At 45.1% G+C, this 16,590-nt stretch overlaps 2 protein-coding genes across 7 annotated transcripts; one reads left to right on the top strand and one right to left on the bottom strand.

Annotated features, from left to right (window-relative positions):
- Positions 1–18: 18 nt before the first annotated feature.
- On the bottom strand, positions 19–5,016 carry LOC119137542 (zinc finger protein GLI1). Of its 2 annotated transcripts, none has more exons than XM_037276930.1 (9): positions 4,766–5,016; positions 2,121–2,794; positions 1,837–1,998; positions 1,659–1,766; positions 1,473–1,542; positions 1,290–1,377; positions 498–556; positions 309–419; positions 19–139 (listed from the first exon to the last, which is right to left on the bottom strand). In XM_037276930.1, exons 2-9 carry the CDS (start codon positions 2,694–2,696, stop codon positions 51–53), a joined length of 1,263 nt encoding a protein of 420 aa, XP_037132825.1. In that variant the 5' UTR covers positions 2,697–2,794; positions 4,766–5,016; the 3' UTR covers positions 19–50. The 2 variants fall into 2 exon arrangements, with proteins under 2 accessions (XP_037132825.1, XP_037132826.1); XM_037276931.1 differs by having other exon boundaries at positions 2,121–2,782.
- Positions 5,017–7,302: 2,286 nt separating this feature from the next.
- hnrnpc (heterogeneous nuclear ribonucleoprotein C) lies at positions 7,303–16,104 on the top strand. 5 transcript variants are annotated; one of them, XM_037276937.1, is made up of 10 exons: positions 7,303–7,465; positions 8,375–8,444; positions 11,150–11,258; positions 12,616–12,902; positions 13,284–13,356; positions 13,459–13,509; positions 13,588–13,835; positions 14,080–14,193; positions 14,777–14,976; positions 15,618–16,104. In XM_037276937.1, exons 3-10 carry the CDS (start codon positions 11,254–11,256, stop codon positions 15,705–15,707), a joined length of 1,068 nt encoding a protein of 355 aa, XP_037132832.1. In that variant the 5' UTR covers positions 7,303–7,465; positions 8,375–8,444; positions 11,150–11,253; the 3' UTR covers positions 15,708–16,104. The 5 variants fall into 5 exon arrangements, with proteins under 5 accessions (XP_037132832.1, XP_037132831.1, XP_037132835.1 ...); XM_037276940.1 differs by having other exon boundaries at positions 7,304–7,465; positions 12,637–12,902; XM_037276936.1 differs by lacking the exon at positions 8,375–8,444.
- The last annotated feature ends 486 nt before the right edge of the window (positions 16,105–16,590 follow it).

The following is a 16,590-nucleotide window of genomic DNA, read 5'->3' as shown; positions in this document are numbered from 1 at the left end:
TCTTCTTTTTTGTTGTTGTTGTTGTTTTCCCTGGTTTTCCGGCACGGTTGTCACGAGTCCATGAGACCAAGGCGCCGGTCAACATTTCCCGTGTGGAACAGGAAGTCGTCGTCGTGCAGGTCGTGGATCAAATCGAAACCTGCGTCACATGTTTGTTAAAGCCACATATTATTATTCACGGCTATTCTCAACCAGTGATAAAGTGTGGTATGGGCTCCCTCTAGTGGTGCACAAATGAATCACTGAATTAAATGCTAATTCATGCTTGCGTTTGATGAAAGCTCCTACGTATGGAACTCTGTTCCTACCTGCAGGGGGCGCTGTCGAGGCTTGCGGGAAATACGCCGACACTTGGGCAACACATTCGTCAGCGATTGGCCGAAACAGCCTCCTCTCCCCAAAGAGTTCGCTGGGGAACGCTAAAGCAAAGTAGAGTCAAACTGGAGTGAAGCTGCATTTGTGATATTTCTGTTGTGGTAGCTGGTTGCCGTGACTACCTAGTTGTTGTTGTTGCAGCAGTCGAGCGTCGTCTGACCTCACAAACAGCGCTTCCATCCTGTCAATCAAAAGCGTCACATTTTCAATTTCTCACTTTCCAGGAGCTGCAACTCAAGGCAAAATGGTCGCTTTGAACCAAATGGCTGGTTGTTGGAAAGTAGCATACATGTGCACATAGGTGTCCATTATCACTAGCAGCTCCTAGGCAGGTACTTTTGTCATATCTGACTCAGCAAAATTAAGTCAATAAGTCCAAACAAATATTAATCCTACAAGACATCTAAAAGTTAAAAAAGATCTAACGCAGTGGAAAAACATGATTTCCACCTTAGTTTGAGGGGGGTGTATCCAGGAATGTGCTGACTGAGCACAAACACACTGACTCAACATGGAAACCGAAGGCTGCCAAGCGCAAAAAGAAAAGCAACTGTAGGGATGATATGCAGCTGGGGGGGGGGTCGTAAAGGGGGTTTGGGTGGACGATGGAGCGTTCCTTCTTGCGGGTCCCTCGAGGTGGGGGGATGGGGGGGAGGGCCTTTTTGCTGGATGCTTCATAAATCAGCCTTGTGCTGGCCGGCCAGCTTTGCCTACATCTGATTGGACGAAACCTTCTTATTCGCTTTGTGTGTCCAAACCATCTCGAGTCCAGTTGGCTTGATAAAGAGAAGACTTGAAGGTTTTACTTGGATGTAAACTGACACAACAGCAGTAGAACTTCCAGAGTGGAGCAGCCCAGATGTCAGGAAACTCCGAGTTCAAGTAAACAGCAAAAAGTCAACTTTTTGACTGACCCTTGGAAGCTTTCCTCCGTGCAGTAATGGTGGACATCCACCCGGGGGGGCACCACAGAGTCTGAGCTACCTCCGTTTGTGTAAGAACCTGAAGGAGACACGATTGAGTGTTAGTACCCCTCAAGGGTTTAGTTGAAAAACAAAACAAAAAAAGTTTGATAGCTTGTGTACAGATTGGTATACCTGGAACGTTGTTGAAGCCCGGAAGAGCTGAGCTGGTTTGAGCTGATTCCGCTACAGAGTCAATTTGAACCTGTGACAATGACAGATCTTAATAATTCAAGAGTCAGACTTGATAAAAACGTGCATATTCATTCATCTGGCAAACACTTGGAAATCAAGCTTCCTATTCATATTCCACCGTCGTACCTGGGCCTCCCGCACACCTTTGGCCGAATGAGTCTTGGCATGTTTCCGCAGAGAGCTCGGGTCGGTGTAGCGCTTGGCGCACCCCGGGATTTGGCAGGCGTACGGCTTCTGTGAGAAAAATAAGATCAGAAACAAACAGGATTTGTATGAAGGTTCGGGGCTTCGAGACTTGACCGACCGTGTCAAGGTGTGTTCTTTGGTGCTTGGCGCGATCGCTTGAGTTGCTGAAGGCCTTGGAACAGCCAAGGTGGTGGCAGATGTACGGCTTCTCCCCCGTGTGGCTCCGCAGATGGATCTTCAGGTTCTCTAGGCGAGAAAATGCCTTGGAGCAGCCTTCAAACTGCAAAAAATGGCAACATCCATTGAGCTTTCCTCATTATGCCATCTTGTCCTCTGCTTTTGTCTTCAGCCAACAAGGACATTTGCCCCCAAGTCTGTGGTGTCTTTATCTTAGCAACTCACCATGCACTTGTTGGGCTTCTCCCCAGAGTGCACCCTCATATGGATGAGCAGCTTGTACCGTGCATTGAAGGGCTTTCGGCGTCGGATGCAGTCGTCCCAGAAGCAGGCAAAGTCCTCGCCCTTACGCTGGTCCACGTGCACCTTTTCGATGTGCCTCGCAAGTTCCTCCTGACTCTTGCAGGTAGCGCTGCAGTCGGTCCAAAGACACCGCCGATCACGTACCGTGGTGTCCTTTGCGGGCTCTTGTTTTACGTCCTCCGCTAATTTTTGAGTTGCGGTCCACCCGGGAAGATCGTGGCATACGGGAAGGGTAGTCTGGGAACTATTGCAGAATCCCTTGTAGATTTTAGGACTTGTGCAGAATCCCTTCTTGGTGCTTTCAGGTTTGCACCCGCAGGTGAGATCCAGAGAGGCCACGGAAGTCCTAGGCGCGCAGCAAAACCCGACACCACTTGATGACTGGACCCCGGAATACAGTGTTCCCTGGTGGTCCTCCCCGTCTCGGAAGAAACCAGGAAGAGTCATCCGGGAGTCCAGGGGTCCAAGGTCCATGGGTCCGAAGTCCGGGGGCCACATCTCGGGCGTCGATACGATGCCGTTGAGCTGTCCTGAACACCTCTCGGGTGTCACATTTTCAACAAGCGGAGTCTTCGCAGTCAGACCTATTTAGTGTGCTGTGTGGGGAAACAAGACTGAGCATGATTTGGGGATCCAGGAAAAGTCCCTTTGATCAGGAATCTTTGCTTTCAGACCAATGATTTGAGTACGACTGTGTCAGTGTTTAAGAAAAGACTTTTGGCAGAGGCAGGCATCGCAATAGATTTGTAATCCGCTGGCAAGAGGAAATGTGCAAGTCATTCAAAATGCCACCAAACATTTGATAGTCCAAGAAAGGTCCTTCTGACTATCAAGTTCTCTGTTGACGCCCAAGGAATTTGGAATACGTTTTCAGGACACTTTTGAGAAAATGAGTGAAACCTGGTCCACTGGTTTGTTAGTTGGGAAAGATGACAAACCATGGCTTTTGGCTTCACTCGTGTCGATGATGTCATTTACAGCAGGTAATGAGTCATGGGTACGACCCGGCCGGGTTCTTTAATGCGGATGCGACTCAGACGATGAGTAAGTGGACTTCTGAAGGACCAGCCTGGCTCCTAAGTGTATGCTTCATGCCCTTGGTTTACTGCTATAGTCTGCTTTGCACTTTTATGGTCCTTCCTGTAACACGGAGGCGTGGGAACCGTGAGCCAATACTAATTAGAGAGAGTTAAATTGTGTCCGTGGAAATGGATGAGCTTCGGGATTCACAGTTTGGGATCAGGGTAGTAAGTAGGTAGTGTAAGTGATAGGGCAGGGGTAAAAGAGTGGTTGGTGTTCGCTAGGACAAAGTGATTGGCATTTGCGAAGCCTAAAGTTAGCTAAGTTAGCTTTGTGCTTGTTTTTGCTTCAGGCTGGGCTGGGATGAATAATAGGTAGTGTTTGAGGTTAAGATCAGCTTGGGTTCTTAAATTTGGGGTTGGTAAACGTGTTCAGGGTTACGATGCATTAGCTTCATGAGGGGTTTAGCTTCGGGTGAGTCCTAACTGTTATCATACTGAGAGACTTTACCAAGCAGACCCCCGTGCAAAGGAGTCCAAGCATGAAGAAAAAACATTCTGGGCTGTGTTCCATAAAGAAGAGTGTTACGGTAAAACTAAAAAAGCTTTCCCGCAAAGCCCTCCGCCAGCCAGCACACACTACGTGGAAATGGCAACCCGCTCGGTCGGTCGGTCTCATGTGGTGTCGCGCTGGCTGAGTTTAGCTAAATACAGCTGTGGCCATTCAAAAGCAGCTAATGTGTGCTCTTGATTTACAAACGCTCACGCCTCCTGGTCCAGATGGCGAGTGAAAAATGTCAGCGGGATCCCATCCACAGACGCGAGCGAACCCATCCTTCTTATGGCCCAGTCCCAGATCACACGTGAATGACGTCACTGTTTTCCCAACCCGTTGCTGGGTTTTTTAACGACACCAACGAGCCCCCCCCCCCCCCCTCGTGTGTCCGCATTCGCGCCGATAGTTGGCCGCAGTCCGGCACTTTTCCCTTATGGAGCTTGGGGCCCCTGTTTTCAAAGTAACGTCTTGAGAGACCTACCAGGTTGTGCTTTAGTACACGTTCAGGGTTAGGGCAACTGGGGGTTAGGGTCAGAAGGTCAAGGATGGATGATAAGGTTGGGAGTAAGGGTAACATTACAGTTAGGGTTAGTGGTTTAGGGTTGGTGGTTGTTGGGACAGAAGTTTGAAGGGGAAGAGCTGGAGCGACAAATGGATTTTTACTGTGCTGTGATTGCCGCCCCTCCACTAACTTCCACCAACTGTCAACAGCTACGAGCTACAATCAGCAGCCAAAGATCATAGATATTCAGTAAAACACCATCGTCAACGATACGCGACAATATCAGTCACAGACAATTTGTCGGACAGCCTTGGCATCGGCAAAAAACCTTGCAAAATTGTACAGTTTACATGAATCCTTATTTATAACACATATAAATATCTAGCATTGTTTGTCACTGAACAATTATGGTGTAACACACAGATTCCTTGCTAGAGACACTAAATGACCTCTTACAAATGTGGGATAAAAGTCGAATAAATGTACTCACAGGCATGTAACGCAACATCCGCTTGTCACCGATCCTTGTGAGGTCGAGGTCTGTTAGAGCGAGTCAAAGCGTTGCAAATGAGTTGCAGCCAGAATACTCCTGACTGCGTCTTTGACGTCTCCACTCTGCTCGGGTCCGAGATGACTGTCAGGGTGCGTGCGCATGCTGGAGGCAACGCTTCCATGTGCGCGCCCGCACATGCTGCAATCTTACCCCCCCATAAACAAAAACATTTATATATTCATCATAGTACTGATTTGAGTATCAGTGAAAAATAAATTAGTAAGGCACGACCATGATAATAATAGCAATAATTTTAATATATCATAAGTATATGAAATATGTGCAAATTATGATTATTATAATTATTAAAACAAAAAAATCAAGCACAAGATTTAAATGAAGCAGCTCCAAGCTGAACTGGCATCACAACAGCGATTCTTCACACGGGACTGTGAGTCAAAAATAAATATTACTAAAGCAAGCTACGAAGTGGCCATGTTAAGACTGTTGATGTTATGGACCTGTAGACCTGACACAAACTATTATTTTCTGAAAGATAATGTAAATGACAAGAGCAAAATTCACTAGTTTTTAAGTTTTAATAATAACAGACAACTTTGCATTACTTATAACTCCCGTTTAAAATGTTCATGAGGCAAAAGTAATTTTAAACTCATGTAAATTTAAGGTATTTCATACAGTTTGTTCAATGTTATCTGACTCTTCAGATATGAATGAAAGGCAGAATTTGTGTTTTTAGAGTTGTTCACATCTGCCTGAGTGACTCATATTTGGTTATTTTGTCATTTGAAAAATAAAGACAATTGTGACAATGAAATTTGTTTTATAACAGTGTGTATTTGCATGACATTTTTGTAGTTAAAAAATGTCCGAAAAAACTATTGGCCCCCGGGCCCCTTCACTTTATCAAATCTGGCCCTCCTTGCAAAAAGTTTGGACACCCCTGCTCTACCACTAGGCCACTGAGCTGAGATCAATGGCAATGACCTCCAAACACCCTATTAGGTGGCTCTGATGTTATTGTCTGTAGGCTACTTGCAATCTAGATTGTTGTTAAAAAGCTCTGCCGTGTGCATTTAGCCACAAATTCTCTTCCTAAAACACTGGGGGAGTATTGTCGGTGAACAAATTGAGCTGACATGTTCTTGCCATCACACGTGGAGATGTCATCATAACCTCGATGTTGGGGAGATGAAGACCCTCGTTTGAAACATCTGCTCCCGAAATGAGCCTGACGGAGGAGGTGCACAAAGGACAGATCTGGTTACCGTCTGGAAAGGCAAGACGGACTTTTTATTGAAGAATCCCAGGAAACCACACTGCCACATGCACGCGCACGCAGACACACTCGCACGCACAGTCGTAAACAAACGCTGCAGAACCAGATGGACAATTGGCACAAGAGTCAGATCAAATTAAGATACATAAACATTTTTTGGGATCTCAGCTGAATACAACTCGCATGATTTTACTAATCATTGATGAGAAGGCCATGTGGTCAAAATCTGGTATTGCTTCAAATAAAAAAACAACAACTTTGAAACGACTCGATTTTATTATTACAATGTATTAAATCTGCGATGAAGCAATACAGTACATGACTGTTTCATTTCGATTCAAGTGAGTCAAACATTCTTATTGTCTCTGTCAGATGTCAAACTTTACGACAATGGCGCTCTATAATACTTATGATAAGATGTAAAAACATACAGTTGTGACATAATTTAATGGGATGTAAAGTATGAAATAGTTTTGGCCACATCTTTTGATTTAACCGACGTGATGCTGCTCCTTCGGGTGTGCGCGCCTTGGCCACCTGGTGGCAGTATAATACAGTGGTCACAATGGTTCTTCAGTAATAGTAATAGTTTTTGCAGTAGATAAAGAATATATGCCCGTGAGTACATTTTAGGGGGAGCTAAACCAGTATTGGAGGTTTATTATGGTCAGTAGTTTATCCCCATTTTTCAAGACCTGCTGGGTTTTTAAGAACGTTTTTGTACAGACAATTGGGTTGGAGTGTAAACCATTCAACCGCTACTTGTGTTTATTTAGGTTTGGGGGAAAATATTGGAATTCGTGTATTAGTCCCCATGTTATGTTTACTCATTATTACTTGCTTTGTGTTTTGAATACGTTTCGACTCTACTGACATAGTCCAACAGCACACTCTGCTGGCAGACTCAGCAAAGACGATGTTGTTGACTTGCTGTCCCACAATGATGATGACTAGATATATTATATTTGGTGCTAGGATACGAGTCGGGAATTACTTAATCAAACGTACTATGGGCGTGTGATTTGTTTTGAATGTATCTCCTGGGAAAATAAAAAGATCTGCTTATTCGACAACAAGTGAGCGCGGTTCTAAGTACGAGGCACACCGGCGTCACACCAGGAACGAGCGGGCCCTTTTTCACCGCGCGGAGAAAAGTACCCGCCCCCCCCCCCCCCCCCTCCCGCTCGCTCGTGTCGCGCCGTGCAGCAAAAGCAGCGCCCCCCTAATGCGCCATTAGCCTTGACGTTAGCTGAAGACTAAAGCTAGCTGCCTCGCTCGCTGCTCACCGGAGGCTTCACTAAAAGAAGCCTGCGCTCGCCTAAAGGACGACCTAAATATCACAAAATTTGAGCGATTTTACCGAAAAGCAAGGCATTTTGTGCTCGTAAAGGGTCGCGGTGAGTATTTTGTTCCCAGCTATTTTTCATTTTTCCTTCCTTTTTCTTTTCTTTTTGGATTTTTTTTCCCGCGATGCTTTTTCGATTTTGCCGAGCTAGTCGCCATCCTCCTCCTGCTGCTCCCCAGATTAAAAAAAATGTTGTGATTTGAACGACAAAAAAACACCTTTGGAGGCACCCTAGCTGCAGTTTCTTCCAGTTTTGCAAGTTGGCCTAGGTTGATTTTTGTGGCGGTTGTTGAGGAAACCTACAATTTGACTGGACTGATGTGTTTTTGGCACGCTTTTTAGGCGACGACGACCCTCCCTTCCATTACCTTCCCTCCCTTCACTCACGCACACATGGCTAAACTAGCCTTAGTTAGCTCGTCTGGTTTGCTAGTTTTAACTCCCCTCCCTGATTATCGACCACACGACGCAGACTTTTGCTGGTTTTGCAATTTTTTGGGTGGATATTGACATGTTTACTGCGCCTTTTTTTAGCACCCAGGCTAATATTAGCCACGCTAGCCTTTAAGCCTAGCCACGGCTAGGTTAAGCGCAAGGGGAGCATTTGAATTCACTTTGAAGCCTGACGGTGGCGCTGTCGGGGCGTGTTTGCTCATGTAGTGTCGGTCATTTTTTAAAACTAGTTTTGCTTTTCTGGCTCAGACTGAACAGTCGGTAATTTTTATTTTTGGAAAGTGTTTTTTTCCCTCCCGTGGTGATGATGAGGATGACGGGGGGCCATTTTGAGGACGGGGGCCATTTTGAAGACAAGGGGACTTTTTTTCCTTCCAATTTTATCTGGACTACACGTGACCCCAGATTTGTTGCTTAATTAAAAGCCTGTTTCACTGAAAGAGTATGATGGTGGTTTATATTTTGAAAGTAAAGAAAACGTCACATCCCTTTTAATTTGCCTCTGTAGTGGTCCCAATGAGCTGCAGCAGGGAGATGAAACTGAAAATCACATTCATGGTGACCTAAAAAATAAAAATGTAAACAGTCAAAAATCAGATACACACACACACACACACAGTTCAAGTTTTATTTTGTGTCAAAATTGTACTTTGTACAGTAGAGATTGTGAAAGGGGAAAGAAAGCAACATATATGTGACAATACCTACAAAAGGACTACAGTGAAAGATCTTGCAATACTTTTTGCATATTAGACATTGTAATTGGCACCAGAGAAAAACACTTGACATATGAAATACGATTCTCAAATAATCAAATCCAGCAATCAGGACAGCCAAGACGCTGAGCCCTTACAAGCACTGTGATGTCATTTTCAGTACAGGGCAAATGGCAGCCCTCTGAGATTGGTATTAAGGGCAGGATTTTTCTGCATATTCCACAAATGCAATACTACCATCATGAGATTTAACATGTTTAGACGAGTGGGGTTGAATAGAACATATGATTGTAAAGAAAATGTTTGACTTGTCATTGAAATGTCTGACAGAAGAATGTATAACTAACAAAACGTTTTGCCCTTTAGGGATGTCAAGAAGCAGCAATGGGGGGGGGGGGATGACAGACTCATGAAATTTACGTCAAGATACAGCAATGAAGTAGTTGCTGTACAAAACTGCAACACTTGGAGCACAATTGAAATTGAGAAGGGTTGCATCACCAATTGAATTTTCACACACGCAAGACCCCACAAAGCGGATTTCTAAAGGGTTACGGTGACATTTCAATCGTATTTGAAAACATAGGCAGCAGCCAAAAAATATAAATTCAAGATGCTATTCTGATACTCCACTTTTACAAACACATTAGAAATCACAAATGTCAGCAAGCACAATTGATTTTCATGCATGCAAATCCCCACAAAAGTGACGTATTTATTATGACTTTTTGTTCTCGTTAGAAATAGAAGTTGACAATTTCATGCCAGACTTTTTTTTTTCCCCAGCAGAGATATATTTAAAAAAGCATATTCAAAATAGTTGCTCTGCAGCAACACTAGATGCCTTGATCATTGTGCGAAACGATTTCATTACTATGAACCACTTAGACCAGGGGTGCCCAAACTTTTTCAGCTCGCGAGCTACTTTTGAAATGACCAAGTCACAAAGATCTACCCACTAAAAAAAAATATAATTTTATAATTTTATATATATATATATATATATATATATATATATATATATATATATATATATAATTTTTTTTTTTATACCCTTTCTTAAGTTTAAGAGAAAAAACAGGGTTCTGACAATTGGAGGGAACTCGCGAGCTAGCGTGTTTGTGTTGTTAGCGCCGTTGTTTGTACAAGTGCGAAAAATAAAATAAAAATACATTTTAATATCACGCGATCGACCAATAGTGGCCTGGCGATCGACCGGTCGATCGCGATCGACGTATTGGGCACCCCTGACTTAGACCCAGTTCCATGTTTCCTGATGCCAAACATATCTGCCATGCCACAATCATCCACCCAGGACCATCCTAGCATCAAACCTGACCGGTAATTCTAATCCTAGTAACCAGATTTGTGAGTTTCCCTTCTCATCGTTGTTTTACAATGACTCCTTTTAAGCATTCCTGCGCTCATTGACGCACATGAAGGAGGAAGTTATTTTAATGCATGTTGAAAAACGTGTCGGGCGAGCTTCAATCAACTTGCTCGTTGACGCCTTCACCACTTTTTTGCCGCTTGCTCCCGGCAAAACGCAACCTTTGATACAATAATAATGGCATGCTAGAGGTCATTACATGAGGCCAATGAAACGTGTTTACTGACATGTTTTGAAGGAACTCAATGCGATCCTTTGAGTAATTTCCAAGTACACTCCAAGCAGCAAATGTCATGAACTTGCTTTGGCTTTTGAAAAAGACCCCTCCCCTCCTAAATTGCAACTAAAAGGACAGACTTCTGCATAACGTGCCCGAATGATAGAAAATGGAAAATTCAATAGGAATAAAACCCGACGGAAAATTAAGAAGAATGTGAAACTTTTTTTAGGCAGAAGCAAATGAGCTGAAGATGAGATGCAACGCAGTCAAGGTCGGACCTTCAGCAAGGCCGGGCAATCCCGATCTGAAGCAAGGACAACCAAAAAGCAAAATTATGCAAACTGTAAAACACCAAAATGCATTTTTCATGCTTTCCGAATGAAAGGAAAATATCAATTTGCCACAAAAACGATACTCCCTTAAGCACATGCACAAATTAACTCACCCCACCCTCAATGGCCGGCAATGCTAATTTGCTGCAGGAATTCGTACCCTTAAGGGATATGAGGGGAAAAGAATGCTTTGTTTTTGAACAAGCAGAAATGGCCATCAGGTGATTTCCATTGAGATCTTCAAACACAACCGTGTGAACCGTGCTCGACAGTCGTTAAGAATGAAATGTAAAAAAAAAAAAAAACTCACACCAAAAGAAATGACACCCAGTGGAGAGCAGAACCAAAACAAAAGGCCAGTGTGCCTGCAGCTTCCTCCAAATGGTTCCTTTTATCTCTGTGAAATTGGGAGTGGTACTTGAAGTCAGTAACCCTAGCCATCACGTTGTAGGAAATGTTCTGCATGCATGTCTTAGTTTTGGAAATGGTAGCTAGCCGACCGAGGTGGCTTGTTTTTGTTGACACTCGCCACCTATCTGCACTGCACACAGGTAAGAACACTTGCTGCGCCGTAACCCCTGCTTAGCATGACTCAGGTGTATGTGGTTGTTTTCTTTCGCCTCAGTTAAAAATCTCAGGCCAAAAGGTGAAGGTTCGAGACCCCAGGCCAAAGTCAGCCCCAGCCCACAGTGTCAGACACAACAGACGACTGCCCTGCACACAGACGCTATGGAGTGAGTCACGACCAACCTAAACAACCCCCACACCCACACACACGCACCCCCGCATCCTCTCAGGAGGCAGTCACTGTTGATGTCACTGCCGTTTCATGTTTGCTCTGTGGGGGTTGTTTAATTGTTCAACTCTGGTGGGGGTCTCGCGTTCCCGTGCCACAAAACGCTCGTTACACAATCGTCACGACATCGTATCGATGCGGCATAAACCGCTTGGACGTAATCTGTTACATTATTGCAGTTCAACACCATCTTGTTACTCCATCACAATTTGCAGAGGAACAGACGAGATTATTTTATTTTTCCTCCAAAGTTGGCCCGCAACATCCGGTGTCTGCCAAGGGCTGTTAATGGGTGGCGAGCCTTCATTTGCATATCTATTCAACTAGCATCCATTTTGAGGCACCTTTTGAATTGAACATTATTGGTACCAAAAAACAAGCTCAATATCTAAATACACTGTTGTCATCTATGTCTTTTGAAGGTATTATTTCAAATGACTTTTTGTTGTTGTGGTAATTTTCAGATGACTATTAAACTGCATGCTTTGTATCAGACGGCATCAATGAGCAATTTTACATGAATAATTAGGGTCCACATGGGGGAATAAACTCACCCATCTACTTTTTAAGTGAGGTTTGTTGTGTTGTTAAGTTGAGCACAGGCGGCAATTGGAGCAGATCCTGCACCATGTTTGCACAATATGAACATGACGGAACCCCAATTTGAGTTTGCTGGCGATGTGATGAATGTCAAATGACCAAGTGAGGTGCTTAAGTTGTCCTCTCTAGTTGGCTTGGACAAGGTGCTTCTTAGTAGAAGTAGCATTGGTGCGGACACCCGTGTTCCATCTGCTTTTTGGTCAGCTTTTGTTTTAAATGATCTGAATGTCTAATATGGACACATGGTCACATGATGATAATGAACTCTTGCTTGCAGGTTGCCGCCTACTTGTGGCTCTTTTTTCCTATTGCACTTCTCACTAGCACAAAATGGTCAGTGATTTCCAAAGCCAGGAATTTCTTGAATGAAAAGCCAAACGGGGTTTCGTCGACTTTAACCTTAGCCACTGTGCCTTTTGAGGAAAATGTCCAAAACTTCGTAGTTGACGACAGGAGATTGAACCCCAAATTTAATTCAACTCTCTAAAAGTTTCAGGGGAATCCTGAATCGGGAACCACTTTGGTAGGTTTAACCGAATTGCGCGCAGCCCTGACAACACGAGTTCCTCGGTGAAGATCCGCGTCCAAGTAACGGCCCTGTTCTACAGACCCTTCCAGCTCTTCGTGGAAGACGTCGAATCTTCTCGCGCGTCACCCTTTGGCTAAACGACCGTGTGTTGTTTGTTTGTGTGTATGTCCCCTACTGACCCCGGCAGCCGTTCGACCGCCGCCAGCCTGATGGCCGCCAGCAACGTGACAAACAAGACAGATCCGCGCTCGCTCAACTCGCGTGTGTTCATCGGCAACCTCAACACCCTGCTTGTGACCAAGGCCGACGTGGAGGCCATCTTCGCCAAGTACGGCAAGATTGTGGGCTGCTCCGTGCACAAGGGCTACGCTTTTGTGCAGTACGCCAATGAGCGCAACGCCCGCTCTGCCGTCGCCGGCGAGGATGGCCGGATGATTGTCGGCCAAGTGCTCGGTAAGAAAGACCCCCACCTTTTTGATAATAGGCAAATGGAGTGCGCTTTTTTGGACAGCGTGGTGTTCAGAGTTACACATTACTACGCACACCAGCACTCTGTTCTTGGCGGACTTTGAATCGCACGATGGCACTTTTGTTCAGTTGGGAAACTCGCAAAGTTATTCAAATGTGCCTTTGAGTCAGTCGCTCGAGCCGTACTAAGCCAAATAATGAACAGTTGACAAAAATGGAGACTGCCTCGTGAGAGATTTGCAAAAATGGTACTCCATCAAATGGAAGTGTAAATTGCAACCATCTTCATGGCACTTCAAGTAACTAGGACTATGCAGCCAGCCGGGTGCCTTGAGAGTCTTTCTTTGAATCTATTTTTTCCCTCAGACATTAACCTTGCCGGGGAGCCCAAACCGCATCGTTCCAAAACCACCAAACGTTCAGCTGGAGACATGTACAGGTAAGTGCAGCCACTATCCTCTTAGTACTCAAACACCATTTAGAATTTTAGCCAACGTTCCAAGGCAAGCTTCAACGGTGTTTTTCCTTTTCTCCCATGCAGCAGTTCCTCCTTTGAACTGGACTATGATTTCCAGAGAGATTACTACGACAGGTGAGCCCGCCGTCACCTTCACTCTGGAAAAGACTCTAGCGCAAAGCGGCCTCATGCCTTTTTCCTTTGGCACCGCAGAATGTATTCCTACCCGTCCCGTGTGCCCGCCCCACCTCCGCCACTCTCCCGCGCCGTCATCCCGTCCAAGCGCCCGCGGGTCAGCCTCAGTGGCGGCGGCGGCGGCGGCGGTGGTGGTGGTGGTGGTGGTGGAGGAGGAGGAGGAGGAGGAGGAGGAGGTGGAGGAGGGGGAGGAAGCAGCCGGCGCACCAAGAGCAGCTTCTCTTCGTCCTCCAAGAGCAGCCAGAGGGCTTACTCATCTAGAAGTAGTGAGTGCACTTAAGCCCTGTTTACATACATACCAGACCCAGCTGCATTTTACACGGACCATATTTGGAATTTAGCTCCCGGCACACCCGCAACCCTCGTGAGGATAAGTGCACGCTGTTGTGGTAGCGCACGTCAAACTCCAAAATTTGCCAAAAGATTGGCAAAAGATGAACCAAGATGAGCAGGAGTTCACACTGTGCATCACAAACCTTGGAAAAAAACATTTTCCCTATTTCTTCATAGTGAAAGTCGACGAGCTGCAGACCATCAAACGCGAGCTGACTCAAATTAAGAGCAAAGTGGACGACCTCCTGGAAAGCCTGGAGCGCATGGAGAAGGACCACAGCAAGAAGTCAGGTAGGAAGAATTAACGTACGGTGGCGACGAGAGCCGAGAAATCTGCCGTTTTGTTAGCTGGCGCACATTGCAATTAACAGTCAACCGAAAGACAAAATGGGTGAGTGTAAATTGCCAGCAATGCGGATCTTTGAGAGGTTCAATTGCTCATAATCAGTTTCGGGTTTTGCGTGTGGGTGGATCATAAAAAACCAAAAGTAAAAAGCCGTGTTTACTCGGCGTATAATTTGATAGGCATGTCTATCCTGAATAGAGCCGCAAATGCCCCGAGCTACACCTGACAAGACGGGAATGCCGTCAAATTTTTCGACCAAGTGAAGTTTTACTTAGTTAGTTAGTTAGTTATTTTTTGTCGTTGCGTATGGGCAAAATTTGGTGTGCCATCAATCATGTCTTGAAATCTCAAAAGCCAGTTTACACCTTGCAAAGTGAAATTTGGTAGGCCTGTCTATTATTAGTAGACCCTCTCAGAATATCAACAAGCCTTGCCCGGCCAGGAATGTATCATTTTTCAAACACTTGAAAATTAAAAGCTGGCATAGACATCAGGGAAGCTAATTTTGTCACGTTTGCGTTCCGGCAGAGTCCAAAGGCATTAAGCCCGAGCCAGGCGAGGTGACCTCTCCGCCTCACCCAGGCAGCAAGAAAGACGAGGCCCTGAAGCGGGAGCGGGACAGCCAGGAGCTGAACGACACTGACGAGGAAGAGGAGGAGGAAGACGAGGAGGAGGAGGAGGATGAGGAGGATGAAGAAGAGACGGACCACCTGGAGGAAGAGGAGGAGGTATGACCGAAACCTACAAAAAAATGAATAGATCATCAAAATAATGGACAGCTATTTTGGTTATTAGTTGCTCGGAGGCCCGGTGTAAATGAACATTGTGCCAATTTCAGTTTTAAATATTGCGATTTCCGGAGTCCTTCATGAGAGCAAATGTTTTCTCTGCTTTTGCTTTGGAAAACAATGATCGTTTTCACCTATTTGCTGACATGCTAGGGATGAAACTACTGGGTGAATCATACACAATTTATGGGAAAAACATTGCAAAAGTTGCTTGTTGCAGCCACAGTAGAACAAAACCAATGTTAAAGCTGAAGTAGCAAAACATTGGCGAGTACGTTGCCGCTCCCTCTGTTGTGATTTCACTCATTTAGTTTTGTTCAGATAGACATTTTCTGTTAAATAACCGGCAAAATCAATTATTTTGATCGAAAATCAATTTCCATCCAATTATGCAACTGACAGATCCAATTACTGATTGAATAACTGACTCTAAAAATATTGGTCTGTGACAGCCCCGCCGCTGACACGCGTGATCCTTTTCCTTTGTTTTTTCTTGTTTCGTTTAAATGTCAATTTATTTGAAGCGGTCTGCTGTTACATCTTCAATGGAAGTTGTTATTGTGACAATTTCTCTCACGCAGGTGAAGAGCCAGGAGGAGGAGGAGGAAGAAGGCGAGCACGTAGAAGGGGATGACGACGGCGACAGCATCAATGGCGAAGACGACTCGTAGGCCGCCGAGCCGCCCCGCCCCACCCCACCAAATGCGCCGCACCTCGCTGCGGTGGAACGCTAATAGTAGGAACCCGGACTTCAGTTTTATCATTTGACAACAACGATTTCCAAAAAAGCTGACGTGCACGTAAAGGAGCATGGCGTGCAAGCGCACACGCAGTTGTTGTGTTCATTTGTGACTTGCTGTGTAGCCTCTTTTAGCACGTCGCAACCGCCTACATGTTTGCGCGTTCGTGGTGTTTTTCCTTTTAGCTCTCGTAGACTCGTTTGTTGGCTTCCCTCGTCGTCTGTCTGTCGGTGGCTTTCACCCCCTTGCGTGTCCGTTTTTTTAAAAATACTATTCAACTTCTGTTTTACTGTAAAGGAATAAATTGCAATAAAATATTAAAATGCCATGACGGCTTTTTGCATAATTAATTGACAATGAAATGAGGCCCTCCCTCGCAGGCAACGAATCGTCAGCCGCAGGTGCCACTAACCTTAACCTTGAAGAGTTGGCGTTCCACTGTGAGGCGAGGCCACGCACGGCACCGCGCTCTTCAACGTCTTCCTTGAATTTAATTGCGGCAGAATTATACGAGCATTGTTTGTTTAATTAGAGTCCTGCGTTTGGTGGCCAGTTGTGAAACTCGGCTGTCGTGCACATGCCGTGGGCAATGGTAGCAACTCAACTTGATGAGATGAGGGCTGGTACGAATGGTACAAAATCTCCCAGTCTTTATTTGAAGAACCCCAAATTGATCAAATGAGCCTAAAATGGCTACTTTAAACCAAATGAGCATACTTGGGCTGTCTTTTTGGCCAAGTTTATGCTGGATGTTACAGAATAAAGGGAAAAGCCTACAAATCAAAACTGAATAGCTCCTGGCAAGAGAAACTCA

This window comes from Syngnathus acus, chromosome 17 (genome assembly GCF_901709675.1).
Source record: "Syngnathus acus chromosome 17, fSynAcu1.2, whole genome shotgun sequence".
NCBI lineage: Eukaryota > Metazoa > Chordata > Actinopteri > Syngnathiformes > Syngnathidae > Syngnathus > Syngnathus acus.
The sequence above is the reverse complement of the archived record's forward strand: the minus strand, read 5'-3'. Positions and strand labels throughout refer to the sequence as shown.

Bases quoted from the DNA above. Each gene is read 5' to 3' on its own strand.
- hnrnpc (XM_037276936.1), top strand. The intron at 14,194-14,776 runs GTAGGAAGAATT...GCGTTCCGGCAG, and splicing joins GGACCACAGCAAGAAGTCAG to AGTCCAAAGGCATTAAGCCC. The intron at 14,977-15,617 runs GTATGACCGAAA...TCTCTCACGCAG, and splicing joins ACCTGGAGGAAGAGGAGGAG to GTGAAGAGCCAGGAGGAGGA.
- LOC119137542 (XM_037276930.1), bottom strand. From the start codon at position 2,696: ATGTGGCCCCCGGACTTCGGACCCATGGACCTTGGACCCCTGGACTCC. The intron at 1,543-1,658 runs GTACGACGGTGG...TCATTGTCACAG, and splicing joins AAGGTGTGCGGGAGGCCCAG to GTTCAAATTGACTCTGTAGC. The intron at 140-308 runs GTAGGAACAGAG...CATGTGACGCAG, and splicing joins CTCGACAGCGCCCCCTGCAG to GTTTCGATTTGATCCACGAC.